The following is a 16,382-nucleotide window of genomic DNA, read 5'->3' on the forward strand; positions in this document are numbered from 1 at the left end:
AAATTTTTTTTGAGCGAAATTGATAAAAAATTTTCAAAAGTTTATTTTTTAAAAAATTTATTCAATTTTAATAAAAATTCCTTGAATTAATGAGATTATTGCCATGAAAATTTCATTGGTGCTCTAAAAAAATTTTTTCTTTTAACAAAATTTTTTCATCTAAGAGACTGTGAGTCTTAAAAATTTCCATTTTCTCTATAAAACTTACCTTTTAAATAAAAATTCCTCTCAATAAATGAATACCCTCTAAAATATTAACTGTTGATTGTATATTTTCAGGCTGCTTAATAATTTTTTCAACAAGAACAATTTTTAAAACTTTTATGCATGTCTCGGAATCGTTTCGCACCGTTGAACGTACGCCTTAATTGCATCACATTCGCCCGCTGTAACAAAAAATCTCGTTTTTCATCAAATTTCTCTCAAAAAACCATCAAAACTCACATCCTTGCCAAATGCCAGCGGGACAATTGATGAAAATCTCGTTGGAAATGCAACCAAGAGTCGTTCCCGAAATCGGATGACAAATTTTTTCGCCTTCAAAAGCGGGTTTCAACTCCATTGCTGCCTTAAATTCGTCTGCTTTTGAGTCTGCCATGGCGAAACATTTGTCGATCGCCGCGTTGAGAGTGTCTTTCCATACCGCATCTCCGTTTAAATGATCAATTAGCTTCATTCGGAGTCCATTTCGATCGAGATTTCCATCGCCAGAGGGATTTACGCCCATTTTCTCCGTGATGCAGTCACCAATGCACTAAAAATGAGGATTTTTGATGAAAAATTTATTAAAAAATGAGAAATTTGTGATATTTACACATCCTCGCTTGGGTCCCGGCAAATCATTTTTCTTCTTTTGCATGTCGCCGTACGCGGTAAGGCATTCTGTGATGATTTCCATTGAGATGAGCATCGGAGTGGCGCAACAATCGTTCGGATCTGTGTTATTTGGGCCCGAGGAGCAGTCATCTTGGGCTGTTACGAGTGACTTTTAACGAAAAAAAGGTAAATTTCTTAAATTTTCTTTAATTTTTTATAAAAAATTCCTTACATGAGTCACTAAAAGTACAAAAAAGAGTGTCGCGAGAGCCATTTTTCAGTTTTAAACCTTCGCCGATGCCGACTTTGACAGAATGATAGCGTCATTAAGGGCTCAAGTGCATTTTAAACGATGGTTGAACGATCGTAAGTCATGCAAATCATCATTTTTGCAACTAGACTGGGCGTCGTCGTGCTAAAAATCAACAAAGAACAGAAAAATTTTACCTGTCTAACGCTATTATCTCGCATGAATCGACTTTTCCCATTCAATACGGCCCTTAATGACACTTTTTCTAATGACAATGATTAAAATTTTATTATCAACAAACCATTCAATGCTGAAATATCGGAAAAATTTCGCTCAAACACGTAATTTTGTGCATGCAAATTCGCAGTTTTCTGTTCTAAATTCAAATTACACAACAAATAATGGAAATTTCTTGCTTTTTTAGTTCAATTTGGGCAACAAATAGACATCGCAGTTCTTCATGGCGTCAAATTGCAAGCCGCATTCAGTCGTGGTAGCTCTCAAGGAGGAAGGACAGCGTTTCAGGAGGTTTCCAGCGACGCAAGCAGTGAGCAAGGTAGAGACAGGACTGCATGTGCCGTCAGTTTGTTTCGCGGGAAGAGATTTTTTCAAGTTGTTGGCGGCTTGGGTGCAGTTTTTGACGACTTCTTTCAAGAGTTTTTGGTTTTTGGTGTACTCTTTGGGGAATTTGAAGGTTTTTAAGACTTGACTTTCGCTGATTTTGCCCTTGGAGGAGATGATTTTTGTTTTGGTAGTGAAACAATCGAGGATGCACTGTGAAAGGAATTGAAAATTTTTTGTTAATTTATAATTTTTTAAAAATTATTATTTTTTGTTTGAGAAATTTTTTATAAAAAAAAAAATTTTATGAATTTATTTAAGAAAATTGTCAAAAACATTTTTAAAAAATTTTTTGAAATTCGAAAATATGTTGAATAACTCGTCATTTTTATAAATTTTTTGGTTTTTTAAGTTTTCAGACGAAGGAATAATTTTTTAAATATTTTTTTAATTAACTATTTTTTTTTAATGTTAAACAATTTTTTTTTTTAATAATTTAAAAAAAATTCTTTAAACATTTTTAAACATTTTTTTTTTATAATTTTCTAAATATTTTCTTTTATTTTTTAAAATATATTTTTTAAATATTTTTTAAAAATATTTTCTAATTTTTTTTTAACATTTTTTCAAATTTTTTTGTTAATTTTTTTTAAATATTTTTTTTTAAATTTTTTTAAAATTTTTTTTAAAATATTTTTTTTTAATTTTTTTAATTTTTTTTAATTTTTTAAATTTTTTTTTAATTTTTAAAATTTTTTTTTAATTTAAAAAAAATTTTTTTGAAAGATTCAAAGTTTTTTAAGAATTATTTTTAAAAATTTCATTTTAGGTTTCTCTTAAGTTTTTTTTTTAAATATTTTTTAATAATTTCACTTATTTCCAATTTTAGCAGAATTTCAGAGAAAATTTTTTAAAATTTTTCAAAATTTTTTTTAAATATTTTTTAATAATTTCCCTTTTTCCAAAAAAAATTTCATTTTTTTTAACGAAAATTCATCAAAATTTATGATTTTCCTGAGCAAAATTAATTTTATTAAAAAAATTATGAAAAAAATTTAATTTTTTTTAAAGTCGAAAAAATTTTTATAAGAAAAATTTAATTATTTATAAAATTCCATAAATTTTGAAAAATTCGAGCAAAAATTTTTGAAAAATTTAATATTTTTTATTTTTGGAGCCCTTTTTACAAAAAATCTGAACTAAAAAGAATAATTTGTCTGTTACTAAAAATATTTTTTTTCTTCTTTTAATTAAAATTTTTAACCCAAAATAAAATTTTTCATAAAAAAATTTCGCCCAAAAATAATTTTTCTTTATAAATCCACAAAAAAAATTAAAATTTTCTTCAATTTCAGTCTAAATTTCCATACAAACCTTATGCAACTCAATATCCGTCAACGAACTATTCGCCATCGACTTGACACATTTCTTCAAATCCTGTTCCGGCAAGATGTTAATTGGCTCGCAACAATCCGTCGTTTGATCTTCATGCGTCAAAAGGATCACGGGACGTTCGGGAGCTGACGGAGTCTCATCATTATAGGAATAAATACTCCCCAACCATCCTCCGTATTGAGGAATGGCGATCGTGAAAGCGACAAAAGTAAGAAAAATCAATTTTTTGAACATTTTTAATGAAAGTTTGGAAGAAAACTGAACATTTTCAGAACCAAAAATTTATTTTGATGATCAAAAAGTTCGATTTTAGGAAAATTTTCCGTAATTCAATTGTTTCGATTGTTCTATTGTTATTAAAATATTTAATTTTTATTTACAGTCGGATAAAAAATACAAAAAAAAATTCAACAAATAACAGCAAAAACGTTTATTCCGGTCGTTTTGTCATTTTGAACTTCAGCGGGCCCTCGGGAGCGTACATGAAGGTCACAGCGTATTTCAATGGCTCATGGTTGTATTCGAGTTTGTGAGATCGCAGCAACTAAAATGTCGAAAAATTATCGTTTTGTTAAATTTCTCACCTTTTATCACGAAAAAATGTTCAAAAAATCTCACCTTCACCAACAAAATCTGCATTTCAAGGTCAGCAAATCGTCGCCCGAGACACATTCTCGCTCCGTATCCGTAAGGAAGTGACGCAAATGGATGTAAATTGCCTTCGAATCCGCCCTCGCTGCCTTTGAGCCATCTCTCGGGCTTGAAACTTCCCGCTTCTGTGACATATTCTTCCATATTTCCCGTTACGATTGTCGGAAAAACGCATTGAACGCCTTTTGGTATCCTGTAGCCGCAAATTACGGTGTCTTCCATCACGGTACGCCCGTTTCCGATGACGGTGCTGTACACGCGGAGCACTTCGCGGATAAAAGCCTTCATGTAGTGACATTTATCGATGAGGGGCATCGTTAGCTCGGTATTCGGGTCGGGCATGACTCGTTTGAGCTCTTGATAAATTTTTTCCTGCTCTGCGGGACGTGTTGCGATTTGATATAAAATGGAACAAACAGCCATGGAGATCTAAAATTTAAGAAAAATTTATTAAAATTTGATGAAAAATTAAGAAAAGTTCATAAAATCTTGAAGAAATTGAAAAAAATTCAAAAAATAATTTAAAAAATTGAAGAAAAATTAAGAAAAGTGAAAGAAATTCATGAAAATTCAAAAAATAATTAAAGAAATTGAAGAAAAATTAAGAAAAAATGAAGAAATTAATGAAAAATTAAAAAAAATTCCTTGAAAAATGAAAAAAATCGACGACTTACGGTATCAATTCCAACTAAAATCATATCCAACGCCATAATTGTAGCCAATTTCTCACTTTTCTCTGATTGAATGACGCGTTCCAACAACGAAGGTTCTCCTTTCAAAGCTAATCCTTCACGTGCTTCCATCCTTGCTGTCGCCGATCGAATATATTTCAAGCAAACCCTAAAAAAAATCACAAAACCATTTAAAAAAATTCCAAAAAAATCATAAAATTTCGCAACTCACTCCACAAAAAAGTCCATATTATTCACATATTTTGTCCACAACGGCGTCGGAAAGTATCTCCAATACGGCGCCTTCAATTCCAACGTCGCCACATTCCGCAAAGCATATTTCGCCGCATTAATTATCTGAATGGGCTCCGAATCGGGACCCAAATCTGGCTCCAAACAACCCAATCTCGTATCGAGAGCGACTAATCCGATGCATTCCAAGGCCCATTTGTGCACTTCGTTGTCGAAATCATCCGGCAATTCGCTGTTCGCGTCTAATAAAGTGCCACAGCGATCCATAAAGTCGTTCGTTACTTGCTCCAATGGCGATACGTAGCGACGCACTGTCGATAATTGCAACACGGGCTTCTGTACTCGTGACCGAAATTCGCGCCAAGGTTCTCCATGTCTTCAAAAGTGAAAGAAAAATTTATTATTTTAAACTGGTTTAATTGCAAAAATTATTTTTTTGATGCAATTTTGGGTTTTTTGGCAACGAACGAAGGTGAATGTTAAAAAATTGCAAGATGATGTAAGAATTTTTTGATAAATTTAAGGTACTTACACTCCAACGACGCCGCCAAGATCGCCAAAGAAGTCTTTGCGAAGAACGCTTTTGTATTTCACGAGAGATGGCATCGATGGGCGGAATGGAGTTGGACCTTCATTACGATAAACCTGTAAGAAAATTTAAAAAAATTAATAAATTTTAGTAAAATTTTTATAAATAAAATAAATAAATAAATTAAAAATTAAATTATTTTTTAATTAAAATTAATTAATTATTTTAGTAAAAAATTTTAAAATAATTTAAATTTTTTGTGAATTATTTTTAAAGGTAAAGTTTCAAAACTAAAAATTTAATAAATAATTTAAATTTAAAAATTTTTAAAATTTTGACAATTAAGATATTGACAGCTAAAATTTTGACATTTTAAATTTTGACAGCTGTCAAAAATTTCAAACATTTTTAAGGCTTAAGAACAGGTTTGAGTCAAAAAATTACAAAAAATCCCTCAAAAAATAATTTCTATCAAAAAATTATAATATACGTCAAATTTTTAATTTACAAAAATTTGACAGCTGTCATCAAAATTTTTGTAATCTCAAATTTTATGACTTAAAATTCAGTATTTTAACTTAAAAATGGTCAAAATTTGGTATTAAATACGGCATGACATTTTTTTTCGTTTTATTTTTAATTAAAAAGGTAATGACATTTGATAAGACAATACTTGAAAAAATTTTACATCTGTCAAAATTTTTTGTTAAAATGTAATTTTTTAAATGAATTAAACCTCATATTTAAAATTTGTTCTTTTAAATATAAACTTTGGAAATTATTTCAATTCAAAAGTTTTTTGAAAGTCACTTTTTTACGATTAAAAATTTTGACAGCTGTCATTAATATTTTTGAAATCTCAAATTTTATGACCTAAACTTCAAAATTTTAACTTAAAAATAATAAAAAAGTCATTAAAAATTGATATTTTAAGATTTCATTTAAAATTTTTGACTTTTACAAAACTTGAAAAATTTGACATCTGTCAAAATTTTTGTTAAAATGACATTTTGAAACAATTTAAAGCTCAAATTAATTCATTTTTGTTTTGAAAAATGAGTTTTTGAGAATTATTTTAGTTTAAAAATTAAAAATTCACTTTTTAATTAATTTGAAAAACTTTGACAGCTGTCAAAAAAAATGACATTTTGAAACATTTAATTTAATTATTTTTGAATATTTTTGAAATTATTTTAGTTTTTGAAAAAAATTTAAAATTTGAATTTAAAATTCGTTAATCGTTTGAAAAAAAATATTTAAATTGAAAAAAAAATTTAAAAATTATAAAAAATTAAATTTGAATGAAATTTTTAAGACATCTGTCACTTTTTTAAATTTTAAAAAATTTTAGGAGCTCATTCTTCACAAAAAAAATAATTTTTTTAACCAAAAATTTTTCTTTCAAAAAAATTCATTAAATTTTAATCAAACTCCGTCACTCTAATTCAAAAATTGTGGTTTCAACCCGGAAATACTCTCGATTCGCAACTTTTGTTTCACAACAACGATCCCAAACAATCACTTAACCACTCGACGTTCTGTTCAAACCCAAACCAACACTTGCATACAAATTCATTTAACGCAAAAAAAAATTTCAATAAAAACAAAGTCTCTTTAAAGACCATTATTACAAACGTTTCCTCGTTATTTAGTGCAAACACCAACAAAAACTCGCTCTGTGCGTTGCCAATAATTGCCGTCGTCGTCGTCGTCTAACTTGCACATTTGCATATTTTTTTGTCATGCTCCGAACCAACATTATCATTTATTTATGGTTTTTTCCACAGCGCGAAACAAGAAAAGCTTTTTAAAAAGTCTTTGAAACAACGACCGAGATTAGTTTTTGCCGTTCATTGACACTTTTTGTTGTCGCCACATGAGATCGAGTGTCGTTTTTGGTTCATTTTTCTTTCGCAACATAAATTTTAAAAATTTTTTCAAGCAATTTTTGAATTAGCAAGTCATCGGTGATGGATTCAAGTGTCAAGAAACACGAGAAAAAAATTTTTAGAAAATCGTCTTCATGCAACTTTGCTTGAAATAATGAGATAAATTATTAAAATCCATCGCGTTAAGGCACAAAAACTCGCTGGAGACGCTAAAAAATAATAATATGCATTAACAACGATCAACTTGTTTACGATCGTGATGATGATGGAATACAAAAAAAAAACAATTGTTCAAGAAAAAAAATTTTCAATGTCAAATTTTGCCGTTTCCATTGTATTTGGAGCTCATGCGATGTTTTCGTGGTAAGTAAATTTGTAAATAATAATTTATTTTTGTTAGAAATTTAATTTTTTTTTATGAATTAATGCATTTTTTGGTGAGAAAGTTACCTTTTCAGTTTCATCCAAGTCGTAAATGAACAACAAATCGGGACGCCCAATTAAGCCACTGACTCTGACAATTTTGCCGAAATATTTGTAGAGTTGATATGACATGTCAGCAACATCGGAAATTTTGTATTGGCCAATGATGGGTGCGAATCTGCAAGAAATGAAAAAAAGAACAAGAATATTAATGACGTCAATTTTATTTTTTTTCTTCTCTTTTCAGACAGATGAGAAATAATAAAGAAGATGTTGTGTTAAAATTATTCATGAAAAAAATTTTATGATGAAAGAGTTTATTCAACTTTTAAAAAAATTCGCGTAATGAAAGTTATTTGAGAGTAAATTTAAAAAATAAAAAGTGTTAATAATACATTTAAACAAGGAGTTCCCTTTAATTGAATGAATAGTGTTTTTTATCTGAAATTATCTGAATGAAGTTGTCATGAAAAGCAAAAAATAAAGTTCAAGGTTAAATGAAGGTGAAATATTTGGGAATAAATAAAATATGGCTATTTAAATGTTTGTAAAAACAATTAGAAGTAAGTCTCATTTTAGAAAAGAATTCTAAAAAATTTTGATACAAAAAACATCTTTGAAACTCATTATTTAAAATTTAAATAAATAAAAAACAATGAAAAATTAATTTAGAATCTTCGAGAATTTATTAAAATTTCATATATTTATAAAAAAAATTTAATAAAATTTTTTAAGTAAAATTTTTTGGAATTAAGTAGAGGAATTTGTTAAATATTGGTACAAGTAATTAGAAAAAAATTTTTTGAGATGAAAATAATTGAAAAAGTACAGAAAAAATCTTTTAATTAAGTATTTTTAATTGTTAAAATATTATATTAGGTAAGTTAGGTAAGATTTAAATTTTAAAAATTTAATTTTTATTAAATTTTTAATTTATTTTAATTTTAATTTATTTATATTAAAAATTTCTAAAAAAATATTTAAAAAAAATATTTTTTTTATTTCTTCAAAAACTTAATTTTTTTTAAATTTTATTATTTAAAATTAAATTAATTTAATTCAATTATTTTAAATTTAATTTCTCAAAATTTATTTTAAATTAAAATTTTAAATAAATTAAAATTATATTTATTAAAATTCTTTATTCTTTCGCCTTTTACCATAAAATTTGTTGAAATTAAAAAAAAATAAAATTATTTTTCATTTGATTTTTTGACAATTTGTGAGGTAAAATTAAACAATAATTTACTAAACTCACATTTTGTATGTCATAATCACGTAAAAGGCAAAGCACTTGTTTTATCATGTCCGATGATAAAACTCCGTTCGATGTCGAAAAAAAAAATTGTTCGTAAAACATAAAATTAAAGTTAATATTGATTCATGTGAATTTATCGAACGCTCTTCGCGTACAGCCGGTTACAAATTGGAGGTTAACAACATTTTTCGTAAACTTGTGTGTTGTAATAATTAATCTAGCGAGCAGCATCCGATCGAATCGAGTTAAATTGGTCAAAATATTGCGTTGATGCGTCGTCGTCGTTTGAAGCGGAGAAACAGAAGCTTCAATGTAAACAAAATAGGTGTGTGTTGAGACATCGTGTCTCTCAATTTTTTTTTTTTTTTTTTGAATAAAAATACAATGAAGAGATATTTCGTAACAAAGTTCGGTCACAGGTTGTTATTAATTTTCTGTAATGAATCTTCTATTGATTTTTTTTTCGTTGCATCCATTTGTGATGATTTGTTGACGATGATGGATAACTTCAGAAGAGTAAAAAATTATATATTGTTTTTGCGCATTTTTGACCTTTTAACCGAAGAAAATGACAGTGATGAGAAAAAAACATAGCTAAAAATAATAAAAGACTTGAAACGTGAGAAATTCTCAGTTTTAAGTTTTTGTCTTATTTAAATGTATATTTTTTTAAATAAAAAAAAAATAAATTACATAAAATTTTTTAAAATTAAAAATTTAACATTTTTTACTAAATTTAATAAATTAATTTAAATTTATATATTTTTATTTTTGAATTAAATTAATTTTTGTAATTAAATTATTTTTTTTATATAAAAATTTTATATAAAATTTTTTTAATTAAATTTTTAAATTTATTTAAATTAATTTTTAATTTAATAAAAATTTAATTATTTATTTTTATTCAATTTAAACTCAATTAAGTTTCCTCATTTTTCTCATTTTTAGCATCAAAAAATCGAATAAAATTTAATTTATTTTCTTTTAATTTTAGACCTCACTTCAAAAATTGATATTAAAATTTAATTTTTTTTTTATTTTTTTAAATAATTTCTTCACTTAAAAAATTTAATATACAAATTTTCACTCCATAAAAACGGCGCAAATTGCACTTTCAAACGGAATTTTTCTCGTATTTCCTGCACACGAGTTCGTAATAACATACAATTAGCATCAATTCCATTTGCCTAATGAGAGTTATGTCACTCTACATTTATCACGAGAGTCATTTAAAACGTGCATGGATAAAAAAATATCTCAAATTGAAATAACAAAAATTTAACTTGATTGATGGAAAGGGCCCTTATTTAAATGCAAATTAATGCGACAAAGACCGTTAGACGAACAAAAATATTTAAACAAGAGATTTACATGAGAAAAGAAATGCAAAGAAGACGAACCCGAAGTGCGATGGAGACGAATGGTAAGTGACAACTTTCATCAAATTAACCTCTAATGTGCATATTTTGACATTTTTTTGAATTTCTTAACAAAAAACTGGTTTCATGACAAATGTGTATCATGTGCTTTTGTTTATTTTTTACGAAAATTTTATCATTAGTCATTCGATGATGGTCGATTTTTACGACATTTTAAGCGAATTTTGCCTTGTTAAAAAAAAAATGATAAAAAATCAGAAAAATGACGCAAATCAAAACAACAAAAAAAATTTTGATCCGAAAATGAATTTTTCAATGTCATTTCCTCGTCTAGCAAGTGTCAGTTGATGCTAATTTTTGACATTTAGCGGCGACTCGCCAATTTTTTGAATAAATTTTGAGTCTATTATTGACTCGAATATTTATTTTTTAGATAAAAAAAATCAAAATCTCACTAATTCAAACGTTAAAATTTACTTTTAGTGCAAGATTTGCAAAAATTTCCGTAACGGATGCAAATTTAATGACGAGACAAACGAAGGAGAAGCTGCAAAAAATTTCTACAAACAAAAAAATGTTTTCTTCCGTATTAATTTTTTTTTTAATTTTTTTAAGTTGATCGGGTTCCATAAAATTTTATGATTTTTTTTGAATGAAAATAACGAACAACGTCAGAGATGAACTTGACACAAATTCTCTTTTACAACTTTATCATAAATGACCAAAGTTATTAAATTAACGATTTCATGTAATTTTTAACAGCCAACAACAATTGCGAGATTATTTACGACGTGATGGAATTTCGTACTTACAAAGTATTTAATTTTAATTTTTTTTTATCTTAAGCGATTTTTTTTTAATTTTTTAAATTTTTCAAGCAGTGCGTTGTTAAATCTCTTTGTTTTTAAAGAAATTATTAACTTGGCAAGGTCAGGCTTAATTGAAGTAATAATTTTAAAGTTGACACGCACGTGTCGAAATATGAATAAGTGAAGCGGGTAAGTGAACTTTTTGTAATAAAACATAATTTTGTTTAAATTTATCAATAAATCTTAACACAGAATTTCTCTTTTCGTAATTTTTTAATTTTTTTAAGGAGTCTTGTAAGAAATTTGGAGCAAAGTTATGCAATTTTATGTAATTTTTTTTTGATTTAACGGTAACGTGGGAGATGCTTTTTTGTATTAAAAAAAATTGAAAATAATGAGTTTAAGTTGTTTTGGGAGAAAATTAATTTTAAAGTGATTTTAAAAAATATCTGAGGCAAAAAAATATCTGACAAAATATTTATTAATGAAGGTAATTTATCATAAATGTTTTTATAAAAATTATTTTGATGATCAAAATTAGTCAATACTTAATTAATTACCTAATTAAAAAAAATGATTCTAAAAAGAAATTAATATATAAAATTTTGATCATCAATTTTGAAAAAAAATAATAATAATATTTCACAAAATTTGACTTAGAATTTGAAAAAAGAAAAAAATTATACTATTTTGAAATTATTACTAAGTATCCTTATTTTAATGAAATTAATTAAAAAAAATTTTTTGTTTATTTATTTTTAAATATATAATATTTTTTTTTTAATTCAATAAATTAATTTAAATAATAATCAATTTTACAATTTTAACAGTTTTTTGACCTCCTGAAAAAAATTATTTTTTATAATTTAAAAAAAAAATAATTTTTGCAAAAATTTTTATTTTAATTAATATTACATATATGAATTTTTAATTAATTATTTAATTATTTTTTATTATGAAATTCATTGAAAATTACATTCTTGAGCAAAAGACGAAACACTATGAATGAATGTTTTTTGAAAAGAAGGGATTTTTATGCTTCTCCAATTTGAAATTTTTATTAAGCCCAAAATGAAAATTAATTTTTAAAATAGCCAAGGGTTTTAAACCTTTTTTTTAAATTTTTTTAAATAAATAAAAATATTATTTTGAAAAAAATATTAATTTAAATAAAAATTAATTTTTACAGTTTTTTTGACCTTATGAAAAAAATTATTTTTTATAATTTAAAATGATTCTTTCTTTTAATTTTTTTTTTTCATTTAATTTAAATTTAATTAAAATTTTTAATTTAGATTATTTATTTATATATATTTTTCAAAATAATTAGAAAAAATTCCAAACAAAAGAACAAAAAAATTAATTTTTTTTTTAAAAAACTTTAAATTAACAAAATTCTAAAATTTTATTTTTTTTAAATAAAATAAAAATCAATTTTTTTAATATTCTTTTCATTAATTTCTTACAAATCTCTTATGAGTTTTATACTTTTATTTTTTAATTTACTTATTTATTTTAAAATATTTTAATTTAATCAAAATTTAATAAATATTTTTTTCATGTTCATCATCTTCCCAAAATATTTTCTAAGCATGTTTTAACAACTTCTATGCTCAAGAAAAAAATTTTTTTTTTAGAAGAAGATGGTTTTATTTACAAACCAAACAAACACACATCAACCGGTGTTTCAACCGTAAAAACATTAATTAAAAAAACAAACTAATTGTACAAACAACGAAACTTTTGCTGCTTCTGCCGATGATGGCCTTGAACCAGTAAAGCAAAGCAGCAGAAAATACTTGCTCTTCAATTGTAACGAAAGCGTTAGCGGAACTGATTGATGGTCCGAGTTCTTTTGCTTGAATAAAAGTAACGGTTTTGTTGAATTTGTGTTACATGCAATCCGATGTAAACACACAAAAAAACATTTAAAAACCAGTTACGAAAAATAAACAGGTTCTAACTTGTCAAGGACAGACAGTTTCTTGGCTTTTTTCTGTCGACTTTTGCAAAAAAAAAAAAAAAAACTCGTAACTTACCTCCAAGTATTTCCGAGTATCGGAAGAGCTCGCGGTCCAGGAATTTCTTTGTAGGGTCTCGCATTGGCCCAAGCCTCGCTGTGGGCTGCTTCGTGAGCTGCTGATGGTTGGATTTCTGCCAAATGAGGGCAGGCAGCTGCTGTCGCTGTCGATCGTTGTCGCGTTGCATTTTCACTTTTAATTATGGTGCGACTCTTGTTGCCGCTGTTGATTAGTGGCGATAACTTATTATTTAATTCACGCGCCAAAAAACTGCTACGTGATGAACTCATTGTTGCGTTGTTCTATTGTCACTTTTGTAAGTAAAATTATTTTTTTTTTTAGTTGAAAAAGTGAAACGAAAACAAATTTAGTGAAGGAATTTTCGATTTCAAATTTTATGAAGATCCAGACAAAATTTGTTGTTTTGAATTTGGATGACGTTTGATTTTTAAATGTTTTTTTCTTACGTTAAAGGTGAACTTGAATGAAACTTGAATTTATCTTCTTCCTCTTATTCTTTGGGTTTTTGTTGAATTTCTTGATTTTTTGTTTAAAAATTGAGTTTTTTGCATTAAATTAATTTGTTTGTGTTCTTTTATCAAAAATTTTAAGTCCCGGATGTCAAGATATGATAAATTCATTAAAAAATTATCATGACTTGAAAAGATTATTTTAATTAAAAAATTTTAAAAATATTTTTTAATCAATTAATATTAAAATTTAATATATTTTTTGAAATTTAATTTATTTTTAAAATATTTTTTTTTAAATTTAATTTAATTAATTTTAATTTATTTTTTTTTTAAATTTTAATTAATTAATTAATTTTAATTATTAATTTTATTAAATTATTTTCTAAAAATTTTAAATATAAAAAAAATAAAATAATTAAATTAAAAATAATTTTTAAAAAAATTAATATCTTAAAAAATTTTACTAAAAATTTAAATTTTTTAAAATTAAATTTAAAAAAAATATGTTTTAATTATATTAAATAATTTCATTAAATAATATATTAATTTTTAATAATAATTAATTTTTTTTATAATTTATTTTAATTTTTTTTTTTAAAAATAATTATTTTAGGATTTAAACAAATTTCAAATATTTAATTTAAATAGAAAAAAAATAAAATTTTTAAGATTTTAATATTTTAGAATTTTAAAAAAATTATTAAATAATAATATTGCAAATATTGCAAAATTAGAATTGAAAAAAAATAAAATTATTTATTAAACTATTTTTTTAAATTTAACTTTTTAAATAAATTTAAATAGATTAAAATAAATTTTTAATATTTAATTCAAATTTATTAAGTAGTAAAATATTTAAGATTTTTATAAAACCTTAAATTAAAATTAATTTTTCAAAATTTTAAAAAAATTATTTTTACAGAATTTTTTTAATTAAAATTTAACTAAAAATCACTTAACCCAAAATTTTTATAATTTATTTTTTTTTAATAAATAAATGCATAAAAATTCATCACAAAAACAAAAATCTTATTAATACAATGACATCAATCTCCGTTTCAACATCCCATTAATGTCATAAATATCCAAATATTTGCATAAATGCAATAAAATAACAAAAAATTCACATGAAATTTAATTTACTCTGTACATTATTGACACTCGATGCGCAAAAAGTTGCATATGAACGATTAAAAAAGCAGATAATTAAGCTTGAAATTGTCTTTAAATGTGACGAAAATGCAAACATGACAAATTTTGCATGAAAAATTGCTCAAGAACTCAATTTAGGTTTTTTAATTTAAAAAAAAATTGCAAAAAACTTTCACTTTGGAAAAAAAATTAGAAAATGATTAATTGCAACAAAAAAATTCTCAATTTTTTATGATTTCAACTAAAAAAAAATCGCATGTGCTTCACTCTTGACCCAATTTACTATTTTTTATTGCTCATTGCTCGTTTCTTCAGTGCGCGAAGTGAATGTTGCAAGTATGTAGAACGTTGTTGTTGGCCAAACACATTTCTCTTTATTATGAATTTAATTTATTATTTTTTTTTTCAGATATTCAAGAAACTTCAAGCAACTATTTATGTTAATTTTTTTATGATCAATTAATTTTTTTCTGGAATCTTCATAAAATTTAGAATTTTTTTCACATTTTTTTTTTTAATATTTTACGTACGTGATGATTTTTTATTAAATATTTTTTTTAATAATTCAAATTAATTCATGAAGAATGAACAGAAATTCAAGAAAAAGGAATTCTTGAACGCGATTGACTTAAAAAAAAAATTCGTCTTGATTCGCGAGCAGCTTAAAAGAGACTAACGCGACTTTGCTTTGGAGGAGAAGAGGAATTGCTTTGGCTGTACAGGTTGCTCACGTACTGGCAAGACGTTAATGGAGAAACAAGTATACGGTCTACTTTTACAGTTGTATGGCGAGGCGAGCTCATAACTGATCATGCAAGCGAACGAGGCATGCATGGAGATGACGAATGTGGAGTTGGTGAAGAAGAAGAAGACGAAGAAGAGGAATTTATTTAGAACGGTATTTGTTAATTTCATGAGAATTCTTCTTAATTTTTGAGATTTTTTATTTGAATGAAATTTTTTTAATTAATTTTTAATTATTTTTAAAGTAAAATAATTAAAAATTAAATAAAACCTTAAATAATTTCAAAAAATAAAATAAATGCTAATAATTGATATGTGGGTTAGAATAACAATGTAATAGAAGAAAACGACGACGACGACAGAATTAACGCCTAAAATTTTATGCTTTTTTGTGAAAGAGACTTGTACAAGTTTTTGTGTTGAAAACTTGTAAGTTTTTGAATGTAAAAGTCAAATAATGAGTTGTTACAGAAATTTATAGAAAAAAATCCATTAATTCGAATTATTTTTAGTAAATCGAAAAAGAAATTTCGCAAAATTTTCAAACCGAATAGAAAAAATCCAGAAGGTAAAAAAATTATTTTTATGTATTTATAAAATTAAAAAAAATAAATATTTTTTTCCTATTTTTAATTTTAATAATTTTAAAAATTTTTACATTTTTTTTAGTTTTTTTTCAGTTATAAATTAATTAATTATTTTATTTTTTAATTTTATTTAATTATTATTTTTAATTATTTTAATTATTTTATTAAATTTGTCCAATTTTAATTTATAATTTTTATTAGCTTTTCATACATGTATTTGTTAAAAAAAATTTAGCTTTATTTTATTTTTTTATTTATAAAAAAAATTATTTTATTTAATTTTTATTTTTTATTTTATTTTTTTTTTCTTTATTTTATTTATTTTATAAAATTTTGCGAAAAATTTTTTTTTTTCGAAGGTTTTTTTTAAATTTAAATTAGCAAAAAAAAATATTTTTAAATTTTTAACGGAATTTTTATTTTTTTTGAATTGAAATTTTTAAAATTTTTACTCGAAAATATCAAAATTAGTCAAATAATTTTTAAATTTTTATTGAAATTAAGAATTTAGAGATTTTTTTA

At 24.7% G+C, this 16,382-nt stretch overlaps 2 protein-coding genes across 2 annotated transcripts; both read right to left on the bottom strand.

Annotated features, from left to right (window-relative positions):
• Positions 1-223: 223 nt before the first annotated feature.
• On the bottom strand, positions 224-1,138 carry LOC134831756 (uncharacterized). The gene is made up of 4 exons (XM_063845566.1): positions 1,049-1,138; positions 815-985; positions 445-754; positions 224-386 (listed from the first exon to the last, which is right to left on the bottom strand). The coding sequence occupies exons 1-4, from the start codon at positions 1,088-1,090 to the stop codon at positions 322-324; spliced, it is 588 nt and encodes a 195-aa protein (XP_063701636.1). The 5' UTR covers positions 1,091-1,138; the 3' UTR covers positions 224-321.
• A 2,248-nt stretch (positions 1,139-3,386) lies between these two features.
• On the bottom strand, positions 3,387-15,185 carry LOC134831436 (probable cytochrome P450 301a1, mitochondrial). Its single transcript, XM_063845164.1, has 8 exons — positions 15,060-15,185; positions 12,923-13,215; positions 7,465-7,615; positions 5,129-5,241; positions 4,577-4,972; positions 4,348-4,513; positions 3,641-4,102; positions 3,387-3,566 (listed from the first exon to the last, which is right to left on the bottom strand). The coding sequence occupies exons 2-8, from the start codon at positions 13,192-13,194 to the stop codon at positions 3,453-3,455; spliced, it is 1,674 nt and encodes a 557-aa protein (XP_063701234.1). The 5' UTR covers positions 13,195-13,215; positions 15,060-15,185; the 3' UTR covers positions 3,387-3,452.
• Between the last annotated feature and the right edge of the window lie 1,197 nt (positions 15,186-16,382).

This window comes from Culicoides brevitarsis, chromosome 2 (assembly GCF_036172545.1).
Source record: "Culicoides brevitarsis isolate CSIRO-B50_1 chromosome 2, AGI_CSIRO_Cbre_v1, whole genome shotgun sequence".
NCBI lineage: Eukaryota > Metazoa > Arthropoda > Insecta > Diptera > Ceratopogonidae > Culicoides > Culicoides brevitarsis.